This window comes from Epinephelus fuscoguttatus, linkage group LG1, assembly GCF_011397635.1.
Source record: "Epinephelus fuscoguttatus linkage group LG1, E.fuscoguttatus.final_Chr_v1".
Taxonomy (NCBI): domain Eukaryota; kingdom Metazoa; phylum Chordata; class Actinopteri; order Perciformes; family Serranidae; genus Epinephelus; species Epinephelus fuscoguttatus.
The window spans coordinates 15242102-15259224 of NC_064752.1; the positions used below are offsets into that span (position 1 = coordinate 15242102).

Sequence of the window (17123 nt, forward strand, 5' to 3'; positions counted from 1 at the left end):
TAATACATGCAAATCTGAACCTGCTCCTCATGTTGTTGGGGTGCCTCCTCCCCGGAGTCTCCCCCTGGAGGGATCCCAGATCCCTGAACCCAACCTCGGGTACCCCCCCCCCCACACACACACACACACACACACGCACGGATGGGCGGTGCAAGTCGGCGTGCAAGGAGCAGCAGCGAGCCCGTGCAGCTTTGTGCGCATGTTCTCATGTTTGGATGGTGTGTGTATCTGTGCAGGTCATCATCATTGCATGGTTGATGTCCAACTGGAAGCCGCGAGGATTTGCAGAATAACCGCGTTCACAGATAAACGGAAATATCGACAAATCAGGTGACATCATGAGCAAAGTGCAGGGAGGGATGAAATGCGTGAAATATCTGCTTTTCGTTTTCAACTTCATCTTCTGGGTAAGTGTCCGCTTCTTTAACGGGCTCGTATGGAAACAACGTTATTGCTATTTTTAAAATAGCCCGACTGGTTTAAACAGCCTGATCATCTTTTATTATTATTTCTCCATCAATATATGTTTATTTATTTTAAATGATAATCAAGCTTTTGTTTGCATGTGAAAACCTGTCAGTGCTCCGCCTTGTTGTGCTGTTTACATGTTCAACACACTGCAGCCCAACAGTCTGACTACTGATATTATTAGATAGGGTTTTTAATTAACCTGGTTTCATTGCACACTGGAGATCGTGGGGGAGTGGATGGTGCAGATTGCTCCTCTCCACCTGCTCCATGCAAACTCCTCTGACTCTGACACTGTTTCCCCAAATCCTTCATCTTCTCATCAATCATCTTCTTTCCATTTAAATCCATTACAAAAACCTCACTACAGCTCATTAAGTCCCCTCTGTCTATGAAGTGTTTAATAATTAATGAGTGAATCAAACTGGAGCCACTAAGCCTCCTTCTCACACTGATATGATGTATGTAGTGTGTAATGCACTGTGGTTCATCCTGCAGCATCAGAGCTGCAGTGTGTCGCCACTTTTCTAACACACCCACTGTTCAGATCCTCTCTCATGTTTTGGCGTTGTGCTATGACTTTCCTGCAGCAGGTCTGGGAGTTGTGTGTGTGTGTGTGTGTGTGTGTGTGTGTGCAACCGACAGGATTAATGTGTTTTGGGGACATCATGGAGGGTTTTGTTTTGGTCTTGTTATGCTACATTAGATCTTTCTCAGATAAGGTTACCTGTGGCTCTGGCTACTGTGGAGTCACTTTCGATTTTCTGTGCAGTGACTTGTCATCTGACATTATGTCAGGTCCCCACAGCAGCTGTGGAATACACATTTGGTGGCATGGCTTTGGCTTGTAGCCCCAAAAAACGAAGAAGGAAATGTTGGTATTGTAAGTCTCTGCAAACCACTAATATGTTACATTTGGAGGTTTCTTATATATCATATCAGCATTTCTTCAGTGACGTAGCACATGAGCTGAGTTTGTCATCAGGTGGGGGAAAAGGTGGATTGTGCACTGCCTAGGTGAGACACCTGCCAAGCTGCAGACTACTTATAGATGTCTACAGATACCCAGGATGTTTGACGTTGGGAACCGTGTCATGATGGAGAGATGCTGATCTTGTAATCCATCTTGCAGGGTCACTATGCACTTCACTCGCAACGTGGCAACCTGCCTCCAATTTCCCAGACTGTTATATATTTACGTTCTCATGTGTTCACTTGTTCCTTTTATGTGTTTTAAATTGCTGTATAATTTCTCTCCACATGCAACATTAAAGTTGAAGTTTAAGTTATCGAGACCAACAAAACTGGTTGCATTTTAGCTTCCCATTGCTAAAATGCAACCACGGTGTAGTGACTAGCTCTATACGTCAGCCGCCACTGGTTGCTAATTAGCTGAATTGTTAAGATGTGTACTCAGAAAATTACTCATCATTGTTCGTTTATTTTCTCACCGGGGTCCGTAATGCCCATTTAACTGTCAACACAAACTTCCAGTAAATACAGCCATATAAATTTTAATCCGAGCACAGTCCAAAACTATTTGCTTCCCAGCATTAGCAACACCTGTGCTCACTGGGATGAATTTACATCCCATGGCCTGCCTCAGCCAGTGACATAAGCCACCTAGTGGCGTGGTGTGATAATACATTTCACACAAATCAAACATACAGCACCAACACGGGGCTGGTGCCACGAGGAGTGGTTGTTTTTTACCGAGAAATCACTGTTTCCAGCCGGGACTATGCCCCCAAAACTGGGTATTTTGAACCAAAACACAATCTTCTCCCAAGCGTTTTTTTGTGCCTAAACCTAATCACATGTTAAACATAATGCTGTTAAAATGTAAAGTTTCATCGTATCCACGATATAATAATGTACAAATGTATCTGTGGTTTGCAGAAACGTACAACACCAACATTTTTTTTGGCTGATAAGTTGCTGTAGGTCATTGATAAATGCAACCTGCTCCACTAAATTTTTCCTTTTTAGACTGTTTTATTTTAAATGATTGTAGAAGCAGGGCGAGGTTTTCTGGCACAGCTTTACCCACTTTCAAGCTCCATGGAGACGAGAAATAAGTCTAAAGAGGTCAAAACTCTAGCAACACCTGTTGTGTGCAGAATAAAAGTTGTTCTATATAGTACAAGTGTTGCTGGAGTTTTCATTTTATTACCTGCAATGGGTTGAAATAAATGCATTAAAGTAGATATAATCAATAAAACTATTGTTTCTATCATTGATTAATCTGCTAGTAATTCCCCAATAATTTTTTTGAACAGTAAAATGTCTGAAAACAGTGACACAAGTCAAGTCTTTAAATTGCTAGTTTTGTCTGATAAGAGTTGAAACCCAAAGAGATCAAATCTATTATCACATAATGCATATATCGCATAATGTTTGGCATTATTTGCTTGAAGAATAACCTAAACAATTAATTGAATACCACCACAGTTGCATATTCAGACAGACTCTTGGAAGTGCCGAGGACGGATGCTGGTGTTTTACTGCTAAATGATACAGTATATATGGATCTGAACGGCTGCATTGACTGATCTGTGCTCTGTAAGACGATCACTTGTGTCACTCGGACAGACAGCGGCCTCTTTGTTTGGGAGTTTGGGGACTGAAAGCAGAGCTGTTGTGGTCGGAGCCAAAAGGGGCGTACAGTACGCTGTCATTTTGGGGTGCGGAGCCAAACGAGCAGCCAATGCCAGTGTGAGTTACATCACCCAGGCACTGTGAGGCTGGCACAGCCTGTGGCTGAAATGCACCATGGGAGACGGAGCGTTGATGCTGCTGATTAGAAGTGATATTTTGTGATGGTCCATATGGAAACATGAGCTGCTGCTTTCCTTTTCCAAATCATTTTTACTCTTTCATGAGTCTCTTTATTTCATATGTTTATCCTCTCAGATATTTTTTCATCAATTCACTGTCACAGATTCAAAGGTTGAGGTTGTTTTTGTACCTTTAAATCTCTTATCCGATATCATATTAGACATAAAGATAAAGAAAGGTAGGTTGTGATTAATTTTTCAGGCTGTTAATTATTTGTCCTTGTTTGGATTTATACTGTAAAATGTTGTAAAACTTCTGTTTGTTGTAAATAAAACTTGTGACAGCAATAAACATCAATACACCCAAACACATTTAGTATTAAAACCCTTCATCTGTCTTTTAATTGGATAGAAAATAGGCAGTTTAAGGAACACCATTGCTATAGAAATATAATCACCCAGTGCTACCTTGAGTTTGTTAAGCAAGCTGTTTTCCTTTCATGTTTTCACAATGTAGGAAAAATCCAACAACACTGAACATTCTTGATGAATTAAAGTAAAGGGGGCCGCATCTATCAACAGCACAACCACATTAAACATTACACAAGTCGTGCAGTATAATCCAAGTCTCACTTATCCAGTCGTATGTTCAGTACGTCCCAAACACATGAATTATCTCTATGAATGTTATATTTAAAACCCTGTATAAACAGTCTGAGGCACGGACGACGTGGGCATGAGTGTGCGTTTGAACACTGCTTAAGAGTTGCTCTGCACGAGCAGAGTTCAAACCATGGAAACAAAGAGCACTGGATACAGCGTTGGAGGCGGGGCTTCGTTCATTCATATGAAAGCTGCTCAGTGTTGCATGAAGCCAAAAGTTTGGCTTCCTGGGTATAAAATTAGCAAGATCTTCCCCCTTGTGCAGCCCATAGTGCAGGCGCACTGGAGACTTCTGCCAGCCGAGCACCTAACCTCGAGTTTATTCATTCATTTTCCGAAACGGCTTATCCTGTTGGGGGTCATGGGGGGCTGGAGCCTATCCCAGCTGACACTGGGCGAGAGGCAGGATACATCCTGGACAGGTCACCAGACTATCACAGGGCTAACACATAGAGACAGACAACCATTCACACTCACATTCACACCTATGGACAATTTAATGTCCGGGAGCCGGAGTACACGGAGAAAACCTAGTTTAGCACTTCGCTAATCTGAATGGGGATAAGGTGATTTAATCGTGCTGCTCTGTAAGACTTTCAAAATGTTATCGGACTAAATTGATCAAACCCTAATAGTGAAATGAGTCATGTCATGGGGGTTGTTACGCTTAAGGAAATGCATCCACTGATTTACAGACATCTCTTTCCCAGTGTAAGTCAATGGGAAAAAGTCCTTTTGGGCCCACTGGCATCATGTGACAGATCCGGAAGTTGTAATTCCTCAATTTGGCCATTATGTAAAATTGGCTTCAAAGCCCAGCCTTGTTCCTGGAGGCTTGGATCAAACCCATGTGATTGCCCATGCACGGTACTTGTAATGTTGTACAGGACATCACATTTTGGGTTTACTTGACCTTATACTTAATTCTACCTAACTTAGACCTGTTGTCCTCATTCGTGGACACTTTTGTGCCATCTAGTGGTAGTATGAGCACAATATACTAATCCATGTAAAAACAAGATGGCAGCCATCTCTGCCAAGTCAGTCTGCAGCCGATCCTGACACAAAAGTGGACAAGGTCAAAAACCTGATCACATTTTATGTTTATGTATGATTAATGTTTGCAGTTTGATGGCAACAAATTTGACCAATTTTAGCAACAGTAACAAGCTAAGACACTGTTAATTAGGAAGTAGGCTACTCATTTGAAGACGTTGGGACTTTACTATCGTCTCGTTTGAGGGCATTGGGACTTAATTATCATTGACAATGTTTAGTTTTTTATATTTATCAGGTCCTACTGATCCCAAATAGCTAGGAGAAATTAAAAATGTAGACCAAACAAAAGGAGGTCATACTGCACAAGTTCCATGAGAGTTTGTAGACAGATTTTTTTATTAAGTTTTGTTGTTAAATGCAGACCCTATGACTTCAAGTCATCAAAAATTTTCCGGTTTTGGATTCTTATTTCAGCGTGAAGACAGTTTTTTTCATGAATTCAATGTAACACAGGGTGAGTAATGGATACACAGATGATCATTTTGTGGGTGAGGTATTTCTTAAAACAATGCCATTGACGTGTATGTAGAAGGTCAGAGGGATTAACTTTCTCAGGGCGACACCTGGTTTCAATCGATTGGTTTATTCCAGGTCAAACTCGCCCAGGGAGCAATGACATCCTCTCAACGTTGTGACAAACTCATCAGACACATCACCTGATACTCTGTCTTTCGGCTATACTTAGACACAATGACAAGTAACAACGAGATTATTGCAAAAATGTCAGAGAAACAAAATTATTTGGCTTCACATGCAGCTCCTGTGACCGGTTTGAGAGTCTAAACCTTTAGTTACTCAGGAGGCAAAGCATTAACATCTCTGTCAGCAGTTTGTTTGGAATAAATAGAAGAAAAGAAAACGGACAGTGAGCATCAATAGCCACTTTCCTGTGGAGACAGCCACCTGCAGAATATTAATCAAGTGCCAAAGGAAAAGAACATGATGGGCCTCAGTGTTTAACTGTGAAGTGATTTCTGGGCAACAACACTGAGAGGTTTTCACCAAAGACAGCACTTAAGTCCTAAAAATAATTAGGGACCATACTTCTGGAAAGTTTAAACACTGAGCATTGATATTATGTGAAAGTGTGTATTTATGAAATGATCTCACTTCTCGCTCCTCAGCTGTCGGGCCTGTTGGTGCTGGCTGTGGGACTTTGGCTCAGGTTTGACCCAGACACAGTGGAGCTGCTGACGGGTGACAGCGCCCCTGACACCTTCTTCATAGGTACGTCACACCTCACCTCACATCCACAGATCCTAAAGTGTGGTGCAGGATTCGTTTATTTTACTGTGAAAACTGCTGTATTGTCTTGATTCAGTGAAGTCATTTTAATGTCTCAGTGGTGCCAGTTGTGTGTATACCCACCTCTCAACTATGCAGCGATGCACAAGTATGCTGAAGCTGTTTTTACAAGTAATGAAAGATGCTCAAAGACATGATGATCTCTCTGGAGACAAAAGGAAAAGTTTGGTATATTTGAAGCTGGACCCGATTTTCTCATGTTTTTGTTACGAGATGACTAATGTAGGCAACAATTTTAGAAACTGGTCCAATCCTCTGGGAGACCACGTCATCCGGCATGGTGAAACAGGCTGCAATGTAATCCTTAAGGGCAATTGTGCACAGTCAATTCACTCCATTTAAAGTGTTTGTTTTTGCCACAGACACGCTCTGGTTGTTACTACAAGTGTCTGAGTACATCAGGGGAAGAATTCCGACAGAGAAATGAAATGGTTTCTTCACATTTCGCATGATCTTTTCTGTTTGTTATTGTGTGTGACTAGGTCTCGCTCAAGGAGAAATATGAGTCTTTTTCACATTGTCGAAATCAGCCAAATAGTTCGCCATGACAATGAAAAACTTTTACATAGCACAAAGCTGCACCTTAATGTTCTTTTGTTCTTTCCCATGTGCTATTCTCTCTGTTTACCAATGAATGTATGGTCAATGACAAATGCCTACCTGGCTCACACTGAGATCCTTCAAACATGGTGTCATGTCAATCAGCAAGTTAGAAATGAATGTGGCCAAGACTGAAGCAGTGATTATACACACGAAACAAGATCTGAAGACAGAGCCGGTTTCATGTTGAAACTGTGGAAATACTAAGGTACAGTTCTGGACTCCACTGTGAGCTTCTCTGGAAGTACTGAGTGTTTTTCCAAGGAATGCTCCCAGCGACTTGATCTTCTTAGGAAACTCAGCGGCCTTGGTGTGAGTAAGCAGATTTTAGAATTAGTGTACCAAACTATGGTTGAGAGAGTTTTAACATTTCACCTTCTTGGTTCGGTCATGTTAACTGTACATTTAAGAATAAACTCTAAGCCCTTGACCCAACTCTTTACAGAAAGGACAAGGAAGTTTCTTAGACAAGTTTCTTAGCTCCCATCTTCTTGTCAGCAACTACATAGTTCCTCTGGCACATAAAAACTGTATATAGGACGTCCTTCATCCCGAGTGCCATCAGTATTCTTAACTCAACAACGTGACTGATGAGTTTCAAGTGTTTTGCAACGACTTTGTATGTTTGTTTTACTCACCATTTGTCTACTTTTACGATGTTTCATTTTGTGTTTGGTGAGCCGAAGACAAATCTCCACCCATAGTGGACAATAAAGATATATTCTATTCTATTCCCAGCACTCCTCTCTTCAACTCTCACTAACATTTCCACCGTTGATTTCATGCAACAAGTCACTTTTCGCATGTTTTTAGAGTGAGACTTCTCCTTGAGCGAGACTTGGTTACACACAATAACAAACAGACTTTCCTTTCCATAATATTGTGAGACACTTCTAATAACAATCTGAGCCTGTCAGTGGCGAAAACAAACACTTTAAATGGACGTAAATTGACGTTGCACAATTGCCCCATGCAGTTACATTGCAGCCTCTTTGCTGCTTGGGGCTGCAGTGCTCTCTCTCAATACGGGACCAATTTCAAACTTAGTCGTCTCCATTAATCACATAGACACAAAGACATGGAAAAATACGGTCCAGGTTGAAAAATATAGTTGGTTGCCTTTAAGACACATTTTTGACTACATGAAGGTGTAAAAACAGAACAAAATCTTAATGTCTTCTTTTCAGTGAACACAGTGCAGCACCAGCTTCACGCCTGATGACTTCAGCTTTTACGGTGTGCTTAGATAATCATTTAACAAACCCTTGTTAACTTCCCCAGGGGATTCCCCTGCACCATTTTAACTGAAGGACCTTTCAGGGGCTGCAGGTGTTACTGAGTGTTAATAGGCGCTTAACAGGCACATTTACCCCGATGCATCGTGATGTTTCCTCACTTCCTCCGCATGACGGAAACTCACTTTCTGAGTGGTTTTAAGCCTCATTTATACCCTCACTTATCCGGTGGTTTTTTAGAGCCTCACATGACTCGCCACTGTGCTACGAGGGGAAGTGAAAGAGGACATGTCAAGCAACTATTGACATGCACCATTAGTGGTAGTGCTCTGGTTTATGGGTTATGGGTAGAATTGCTCATGTTTACAAATATGGATTAGATTTTCCTTTCACTGGAATAATAAAAACGGATCAATCGGAGACGCTCAGGCAGTGACAAATGGAGCTGAGCCTCAAACTGACTAATGAACAGCTCCGTCTCTTTGATGAAATATCTGACAGCACTTTGGACTCAGGTGACTTCTGATTGATATTGAATGCTCTTCTGCAGAGCTCTGAATAAAACACACACAGCAGGTGATTAAAACATACAGTAGACAAGACAAACAGCCTTCAGTGTGTAGTAGTGCTGCAGAGCTCCATACAATAGGCCCTCTCTGTCTCGCTCTGCGTAGGAGCGGATGATTAGAATGAAGCCTATTCTTGCTACTCCCGGTTAGACCATGACCTAAAATGGTGACTTCACTTCATCAGCTCTCTGCTGTGCTTTCATGGGACTGGCTGCCTCCCTCAGGACATGAGGAGCAGGTTGGGTGGGGCAGGTGACGGGAGTCTATCCTGAAGTTTATCCTTTAGTCGCAGTTATAATAATAATGTACCACGCAGCGCAGCTTTGCAAGAAAAAAAGGGAGTGTTTCCGACAGTAGCTTGTGGAAATGTGAGGGGGAAATGCACACAAGGATTAAAAGCAAAGCCTTTTTTAAAAACAAGAAAACAGCCTAAAAACATAACTGTAAATATAAATCACATAATAAAAAACTGACATTAATGCTGTAACACAGCATTATTATTATTATTATTGAGCTGAAATATACTGATGTGCTCACAGTGTTTCATTCCTTTATGCAAACTATTTGAGGTGAGATAAATCTTGTTCAGTTTGGTTTAATTTGACATGCAAATATCACAGAGCTCGAACAACTTGTCACACACATTTTACTGTGATTACACATCACAGATACAGTTACTTGGTAAGATATGATCATCTTATTACATATGTACATATGCTATAACATAGCATCTCTGTATGGATCAAGCAGTCCATGAATCCTTTAGAATAATGTCCATGTTACCCAGCTACAACATTAAAGTGCTGCTCACTCAGTCATGCATCAGTAGTAATAATATTCCCATAGAGTATAATAAAAACACTGAAAGGAGTCGATCTGCAACATGTACATTTTGCTAACAATACTTCTGAACTTGTACTTATCAGGACTCAGCACTAACTTTTAAAGATGGTTGCCAGGTCGGCAAAGAGGCATCAGCTTTTTGTTGCCAAAACTGAAAATATGGTCACCATTTTTTGTCACCTTTTGAGTAATTAAGATAATATACAGCTTAATAATGAAAATGTGACATCAAAGAGTTTTTAAAGGTAACTGAACTACCTTGTAACTTGTTATTGTAACTGAGCAGTGTTCTCTGTAGTCCCTGTTTTATCTGATACTTATCAGAATTTAAATCTTAAGTTTTAAGTGTGATTTATTCTTGTGCGTCAGCTCTATGCAGTGCTGCAGTTTCACCTCTAAAACACTAGTCGGCGACAGGGTTTCTGTGAAGTGCTTTAAAGTTCACTTGATTCAAAACACACATTAAACATGGCTTAATAGTGACAATTTCAAACACAATCACACAAATCAGCTTCACTATAACTCGCAGCATTCGCAGACAAAGCACTTGTATTTATCTGGACACATTTTCCCCACAAATACAACATGCTAATGTTTTTAGCACAAGCCTATGGCATTTTACATTGTATAAATTAGCCTAGCGACTATGAAGACAGGAACAACAGCATCATTTAACAAAGGTAACATTACAAATTTTGTCTCCATTACAGCTCATAAGGTTCACTGACAAAACAACTGTCTCATATTTAACTCGTTTTCCAAACAAATATAACATGCTAACGTTATTAGCACAAGCCTATGGCATTTTACATTGTCTAAATTAGTCTAGCAATGAGTGGAGATTTCCTCTGCTCATATGAAGCCATGATAAATCACACACAAGACTTAAAATGCTATTTTTGTGGAGGCTTAACTGTCTTCACAATTTATTGTTTCTTATCTGTGAAATTAAAGTAAATAAAAGCTTCGTTTCCACTGAGGGAAATGGTTTCAGCTTACAAAACTAGACTGCGTTGTTGGGCGTGTAGTTACATTTCTGGGGAGGTGCAAGTCAGGCTATGGCGTAGGCTCTATGTCAATGCAGAGCCTTCACTTTAGGTATGGCGTCGATTCGACACAGACCTGTCCACCTTCAACTCTGGCTGTGCAAAATCTTATGATTGCCCGTGTTCAGTGCTCTTGTTGCTTTGAGCTGCAGGGCCTGTTCAGCCCTGAGTTTAGCCCCCGTCTAGCTCAAAGCTGCTGGGATAGTTTCATCTCCCAAGACTTCACAAATTTACTTTGTGATGTTCACTTAGGTTCATCTGGTTCATTGTCGGTTGAATCATTTTGCTCATAGGCTTGTCTCTAGTATAGATGCCTGTGCGCACGCTAGTAAACGAATGCAAACCAGACAATGCCCATGCAGTGTTGTCTGGTTTGGGCATTGAAGCAAATTTTACCTAGTGGCCAAAGGAGGAATTACAACTTCCAAGTCTGTCACGTGTTGCGATTGGGACCAAAAAGACTTTTTGGACACACGTGAAAGAGACATCTGTAAATTAGTAGATACATTTTTTTGAGCATCACAACACCCATGAAATGACTTGTTTTACTTTGGAGGTTTGATCTATTCAGTCAGATAACATTTCTAATGTCTAGTAAAGCCGCACAATTTAATTATTTTATCCACATTCAGGTCAGCAGAGGGTTAAACCGGAAGTTAACCGCCTCACTGTCATAAGCCTGTAGTACGCCTGCTCCTGCCCAGCGATGCAGAACATTTGCGTAATTTCATACTGCAGACATCAAGCTTTTTTGGATTCATACACCACTGAGCAACTTTTATAAGACTTAACGGGGCCCCGTCTCCAACACCGTATCCAGTTCTGTTCGTACATCTGTGGGTCTGACTGTAACAGCCACATTTACATATTACTAATGTAACAAATATAAAAAATGTATGTATTTATGTGTTTCACATTTTGCTGTATATGTTAAAACGTGGTTGCAAATGATGAAAACCAGAGGCCAAAAATTGGTTGCCAGTTTCTCAAAGTGGTTGCCATGGCAACCTGGAAACCGTAACTGTCGAGCCCCGCTCATGCAAAAGTCTGAATGCAGAACTTTGACCTGTAACCAGGTATTTTTACTTTGTTGTGTTGCCACAACAGACTGCAGCAGATTACTGAGTGAACGTTATCGGTTCATCTGTAAATCTGAAAGATCCTGCAGAGGATCGATCGTCTGACAGAGGAGCCTTAGCAACAAAATAAATATCATCATCATGAGCTCCCTGAGCAGGACGCTGGAGCGTTTGCTGCTGCCTCAACATTCACCTTCAGCAAAGAGTCTGAACAGAGTGATACCATAACAAGTCAAAGTGGAGGCATTCCCTAAGGGTGAATCACTTTCCATTCTGTCACCTGTGTTGCTGTGTGCGCCTGCATGTAAACAGCCATTATGTGCATTTACGAGACGCAGACACTGAAGAGACAGCGAGATGTTTACACTAACATGTATCACTACCAGCTACCTGCTATCTGCATTAAAGAGAAGGACGTGTAGGGTTCTGCTGGATATCACCGGTTTCACTAAGAGGAAGGACTGAAAACATCACCAGCCAAGATCAGCTCCGTGCAGACACTTTGTATACACAGTAGAAGCTGTCTTGGCCCATTATATTTTCCATTGCTGACCTCCTCCTTCGAAACAAGCGGATCCCTCGTTTCCAGCCCCCTTCAGCTATTCACCTCGTCTTCACCTCCCCTTTTGTTCAACAGCAGGAAAACAACAGCTTGCAGTCCCCCCATGTGGATTAATTAAGTTGCTGCAGTGGTTGCTGTCTATGTTACCGATTAGACCCTTAGCATGGACCTCAGGGACAGGTCGGGTGTATGGTTACAGTGTGAAGGGCTCAGTAGTGAGGGCAGGGAGCAGGGGAGCAGACCTGACGACATCAAGGCTCGTGGGGGAGCTGGGATGGTTGGGGGATGTAGTCTAATTTTGTAGCAATCAGACACCTGAAAATTAGATTTTCCTTTTACCAGACAGACAGCATCTGTTGTGCTGCTTTACCCTGCAGGTCCATGAACGCACCGAGTCCGAGTAATTGGAAATAACACCAATACATCAAAAGAGTAAACCGGAAGCCTGGTTCCTCAGTAGACTCCGTGGCTCCATTAGCTTTAATTCAAATTCAAATCGTGATATTGCACAGAGTGACTGCACCTCTGAGACACAGACGGGTAGGATTTCCAGCTATTTGCAGCTCGCCTGCAGCAGAACACAGTCTAGCGTCTTGTTTTGTCCAACGCACTCAGAGGGATGGACAGATGGTATTTATTTTCAGAGGTTTCAGTTATTGGACTGTGAAGCACTGATACATCTTGAAACCAGTATTTCCCTGGAGCTGCACAGCATAAAACACAGCGACCACGACACCAGGACACAGTTTAAACACCAACTCTCACCTGACACATTAAATATACTCATCTGTCACTTATGATATGTAAAGTGGAGGCAAAATGACACAAAAGAACTATTTTAAGCAGTGAGCCAAGCAACAGTGTCAGAGATTCTTTTTTTGGTTTGCGACTTCTTTTAATCTCGACTCAAAGCTTTAAAATTCTCCTGTGACTGGACTGAAGGAGTGGGCTGATAATACTCAGACTGAATTGTGGGCGGAGATTCAGATCTTTTGCTGCTCAAAGAGTTTCCCCCCTACACTTTTCTGCTGGTACTCAAACACAACAGCCCCTTCTTATGAACTCTGCTTAAACAAAGACACGACAGCAGCTGGGTCCTGCTGCCATCCTCAGCTGAAGCTGTGAACTGCAGTCATGTGACAGAGCACACTGTGATTCTAGTCCTCCAGTCTATTTAGGATATAAATTCCTCTTCTTGATTCATTTGTACAGATTAAAAAACAAGTGCTAATCTGTGTGCTCTGTCTCTCCTCAGCTGTGTACATCCTCCTCGGTGCAGGAGGGTTGATGATGATTGTCGGGTTCTTCGGTTGTTTTGGGGCTGTGCGTGAGTCTCAGTGTCTTCTTGCATCGGTGAGTTAAGGTGCTCACTTTATTTTCACAGGTCTCTAATTTCCTAGTAATTTCCATTAAGTTTTCTGAAAAGATAACTGTGCATTTTTTTATTAATTACAGGTGAAATTGAGTTTGATTGGTATACTAATTGGTATTAATTCATTCATTCCAATGAATTGTGAGAGTAACCAGGTCTTTAGTCAGCGTACAGCTGGTGAAAACAATCTGCCATGTGTCTGTAGACAAGCTCACAGTTAAACTTATGATGAATAACAATTCTATTGATAAAAGAGTAAAGGATGGATTTTTACTTCAGTTTAAACAGAGTGGTTTACTTTTATTACATTCCTATTTTCCCTGAAAATAAAGTCATACCTAATGAAATACGTCTCTCCAGGAAACTTTCAAGAAAATTGAAAAATAAGAAATTTGCAAAAACAATCTCAGACTCTGTTTGCAGAGGGGAAAAAAAATCAATATTAGGAAAATTCAGTGTTGCTTCTTGTTTTTGTTTGAATGATAGGCCTCGCCATAAGGCAGTTAATAAGCCACTTTTCTGTTCTGCAGTTCTTTGCTTGCCTTCTGATAATCTTCGGAGCTGAGATCGCCGCTGGTGTGTTTGGATTCATAAACAAGGAACAGGTACAACACTTCAAGGTTCTGTTGGTAACATTTTTATGCAGATGAGAGAGCTTTTAGAAACGTGCGGAATAAAAGTATCGCTTTTATGACTGTGAATTAATAATTATAAAAGCTTTGACGGGTCCAAAATGAATGTTTTGTTTACCTCTTCGTAACATGTCTGACGTTTATTTACCACTTCTGACAAAGCTTGTGAGTCAATAGTGTCATGACGTTGGTCTCATGTGGTATCTCAGTGTCCTCACCGATCAAGAGTCTAAGTAGTTTGCTAGTTGTGCCTTGTTAGTGTGAGCTAACACAGCAGCAGCGACTAACATCCAACACTGAGCTGTTAAACGGTCCGAAAAACTCACACCAACACTTAATATTCTTGCCTTTAAACCTGTTAATAACCATGAGGTAATATTGACAGTGTAAAGCCAGCAGTTAGCTTTGTAACTGTGTGTGCTGGCGGATTTTGTCCCTAGTGCGGAGCTCATTTTCCCGCAGCGACGATCTCCTAGCAGAGGTGGACAAGTACTATGGGGGTCTCATAATAAACAGAGAGCAAGTGCAGGGCAAGTCATGAGAGGAACGTACCAGCGCCAGAAATCAGGGGTGAAAAACAAAAATGATTGCACCATATTAAAATAATAATCCTACAATTACATTAATTAAACATGATTCTTGAAACAGCACCACACAAAGTACCTAAATCTATAGATTATGTAAGGCTACATGTTGCAGAATGAATTCACTTCTCCACATGACAAAGTCATCACTTGACATGACTGAATCTGTCGGTCCACTCAGCCATGAAATATGCAGGTTGTGCAATTGTCAGCCACTTGTGCTTTGAGTAACAGCAGTGTGATGACGTTAATACAATGGAATTGGGGGAAGACTGACATCTAGTGGCTAATCTTATCAATAGCACTTGATTGTGATCTGAATTCACCCCCAAAATCCCTTAAATAACAGATTGTTTGCCATCTTTTCTCAACAACAGATTGTCGAGGAAGTCCAAAAGTTTTACAGGAACTCTGTGGCCGACGTCACCAATCCGAACGGCACCGCAATCGCATTAATTTACCAAAAAACTGTGAGTAAAACTTCTCCTCCTTCATATGGTCGTCACTAGTAACATCCACAGCATCACAATTTCAATCTTTTTTTTTACTTTTCACACTTACAGCTGAACTGCTGTGAGGGCTCCATATCAGACACCACCGTTGAACCTTGCAAAGATGCAGAGGATGGGGAGAAAACCAAGGTAAACCCTACTGCCTGCTGTAACACCTTATACCCACATGGTGGCAGTATAGCACTGATTTAAGATCAAACTGTTTGCACACTATCTGCCTAGTGTTATGTGTCAGGTATGTTAGATGATTCACATTAACCACATGAACGTTTTTTTAGGACTGTCTCGCTGCAATAACAGAGTTCTTCAATGAAAAGCTGCATATTATTGGATACATAGGGATTGGGATCGCAGGAGTCATGGTGAGAATTACAAAACCTTGAATTTAAACTTCACAAACCTAAAATCATAATCCTAGTTGCTTTAACGTGTCCCCAAAATGTGTCTGTTTCAGATCATAGGAATGATCTTCAGTATGGTTCTGTGTTGCGCGATCAGGAACAACAGGGAGGTTATATAGTCGGTGAGTTGACCCCCCCCACAACCCCCACCAGCCGGCCCACTGATCCCTTCGTAATCAACCTGTCTGCGTAAAGAAGGGAAACACCAAAGTTACATTTCAATGTCATTTCTCATAGTCCAGAGTGATCTGGTGGGGGAGTATCACAAAGAGAGAGTACGGTACATCCCAGGTGTCCACGGGCCAAATTCAACACGATACGCTGGATCGTTATCTTCACACCTTCTCCTCAACTCCACCAGCACTGAAAATTTATTTCTCCGTTCTTTTTCCCGTAACACATGCTCTGCTTTTGGCACAACTCTGTGACATTCCTCCGTCTTAACATCTGTTTGTTACACAGTGCTGCGCTGTAGCTACAGCACAGTACACGAAGCCTTCTTTGACACAGGAATGTTGTGACTGCTGTAAATACGGACAGCTATTTTATGCACCTGCTGTTAACATTTATTGTGCCCTTTTTATGTAATCAATACTACTTTGTGTGCTTAAATGTTTTGAGGACTAGCCTACCTTTGCTGAGTAAATTTCCATGATGTGCCTATGTAGTCACACAGACGTCCAGCTACCACACTATTTACCTATCCCTTGTGATTTGAATATGATGTAAATAAGCTCCCTGTCACCACCCTCAAGTATTTCTACTCTAAAGCACAATGGTGGAAGTGTGGATATGATATCAACCCAAAGGGTTAGGGAAGGTCTGATGATAAACTGCCACTCTGTGAATCTCCAAATTCAACTAAAAGGTCATGAGTAACACTATGTTTTGAGCTCTTCTGGAGCACGTGTGAACTGTAACAGTGAGCTAGTTTGCATTTTGTGTGAGTTATTTTGGATGTAAATTTTGTTGGTGTGCCAATAAGATGTGAATTTTAGAATAATATAGTTTATGCCATACTGTTAACCGTAATAAAACAAAAATATTGGGTGCTTTTATTCGGTGTGTGTGGTGTTTTCTGTCTTTGAAGTGTGTGAAACAGACATGTGCTTCCTGTGATGTGTCAGAGGTTAGAGACAGAGCAGTGGTATCGTGTGTAAATTTTGTGGTCGGCTGGTTTTCTGAAACTTGACAGAGCACTGTTACAAGAAATGGCAGCCATTCAGAATAGCAGCACAGCGCGAAACCAGAGATACACAGACTACACTGACAGAAAGAGCCCAGGACTGTAGAGGCATCCTTTTTGCCATTTGCCAGAAGCCTGCTGACTTACTTAGATGCATTTGTTAAAATGTAATTTCTCTATACTTCGTCTAACATCTAAAAGACAATGTGACCCCTTTAATTCCCGCCCTT

At 41.3% G+C, this 17123-nt stretch overlaps 1 protein-coding gene across 1 annotated transcript; it reads left to right on the forward strand.

Moving 5' to 3' along the window:
• Positions 1 to 150: 150 nt before the first annotated feature.
• tspan2a (tetraspanin 2a) lies at positions 151 to 16765 on the forward strand. Its single transcript, XM_049579111.1, has 8 exons — positions 151 to 407; positions 6092 to 6194; positions 13462 to 13559; positions 14109 to 14183; positions 15172 to 15264; positions 15358 to 15435; positions 15585 to 15668; positions 15761 to 16765. Exons 1-8 carry the CDS (start codon positions 339 to 341, stop codon positions 15824 to 15826), a joined length of 666 nt encoding a protein of 221 aa, XP_049435068.1. The 5' UTR covers positions 151 to 338; the 3' UTR covers positions 15827 to 16765.
• The last annotated feature ends 358 nt before the right edge of the window (positions 16766 to 17123 follow it).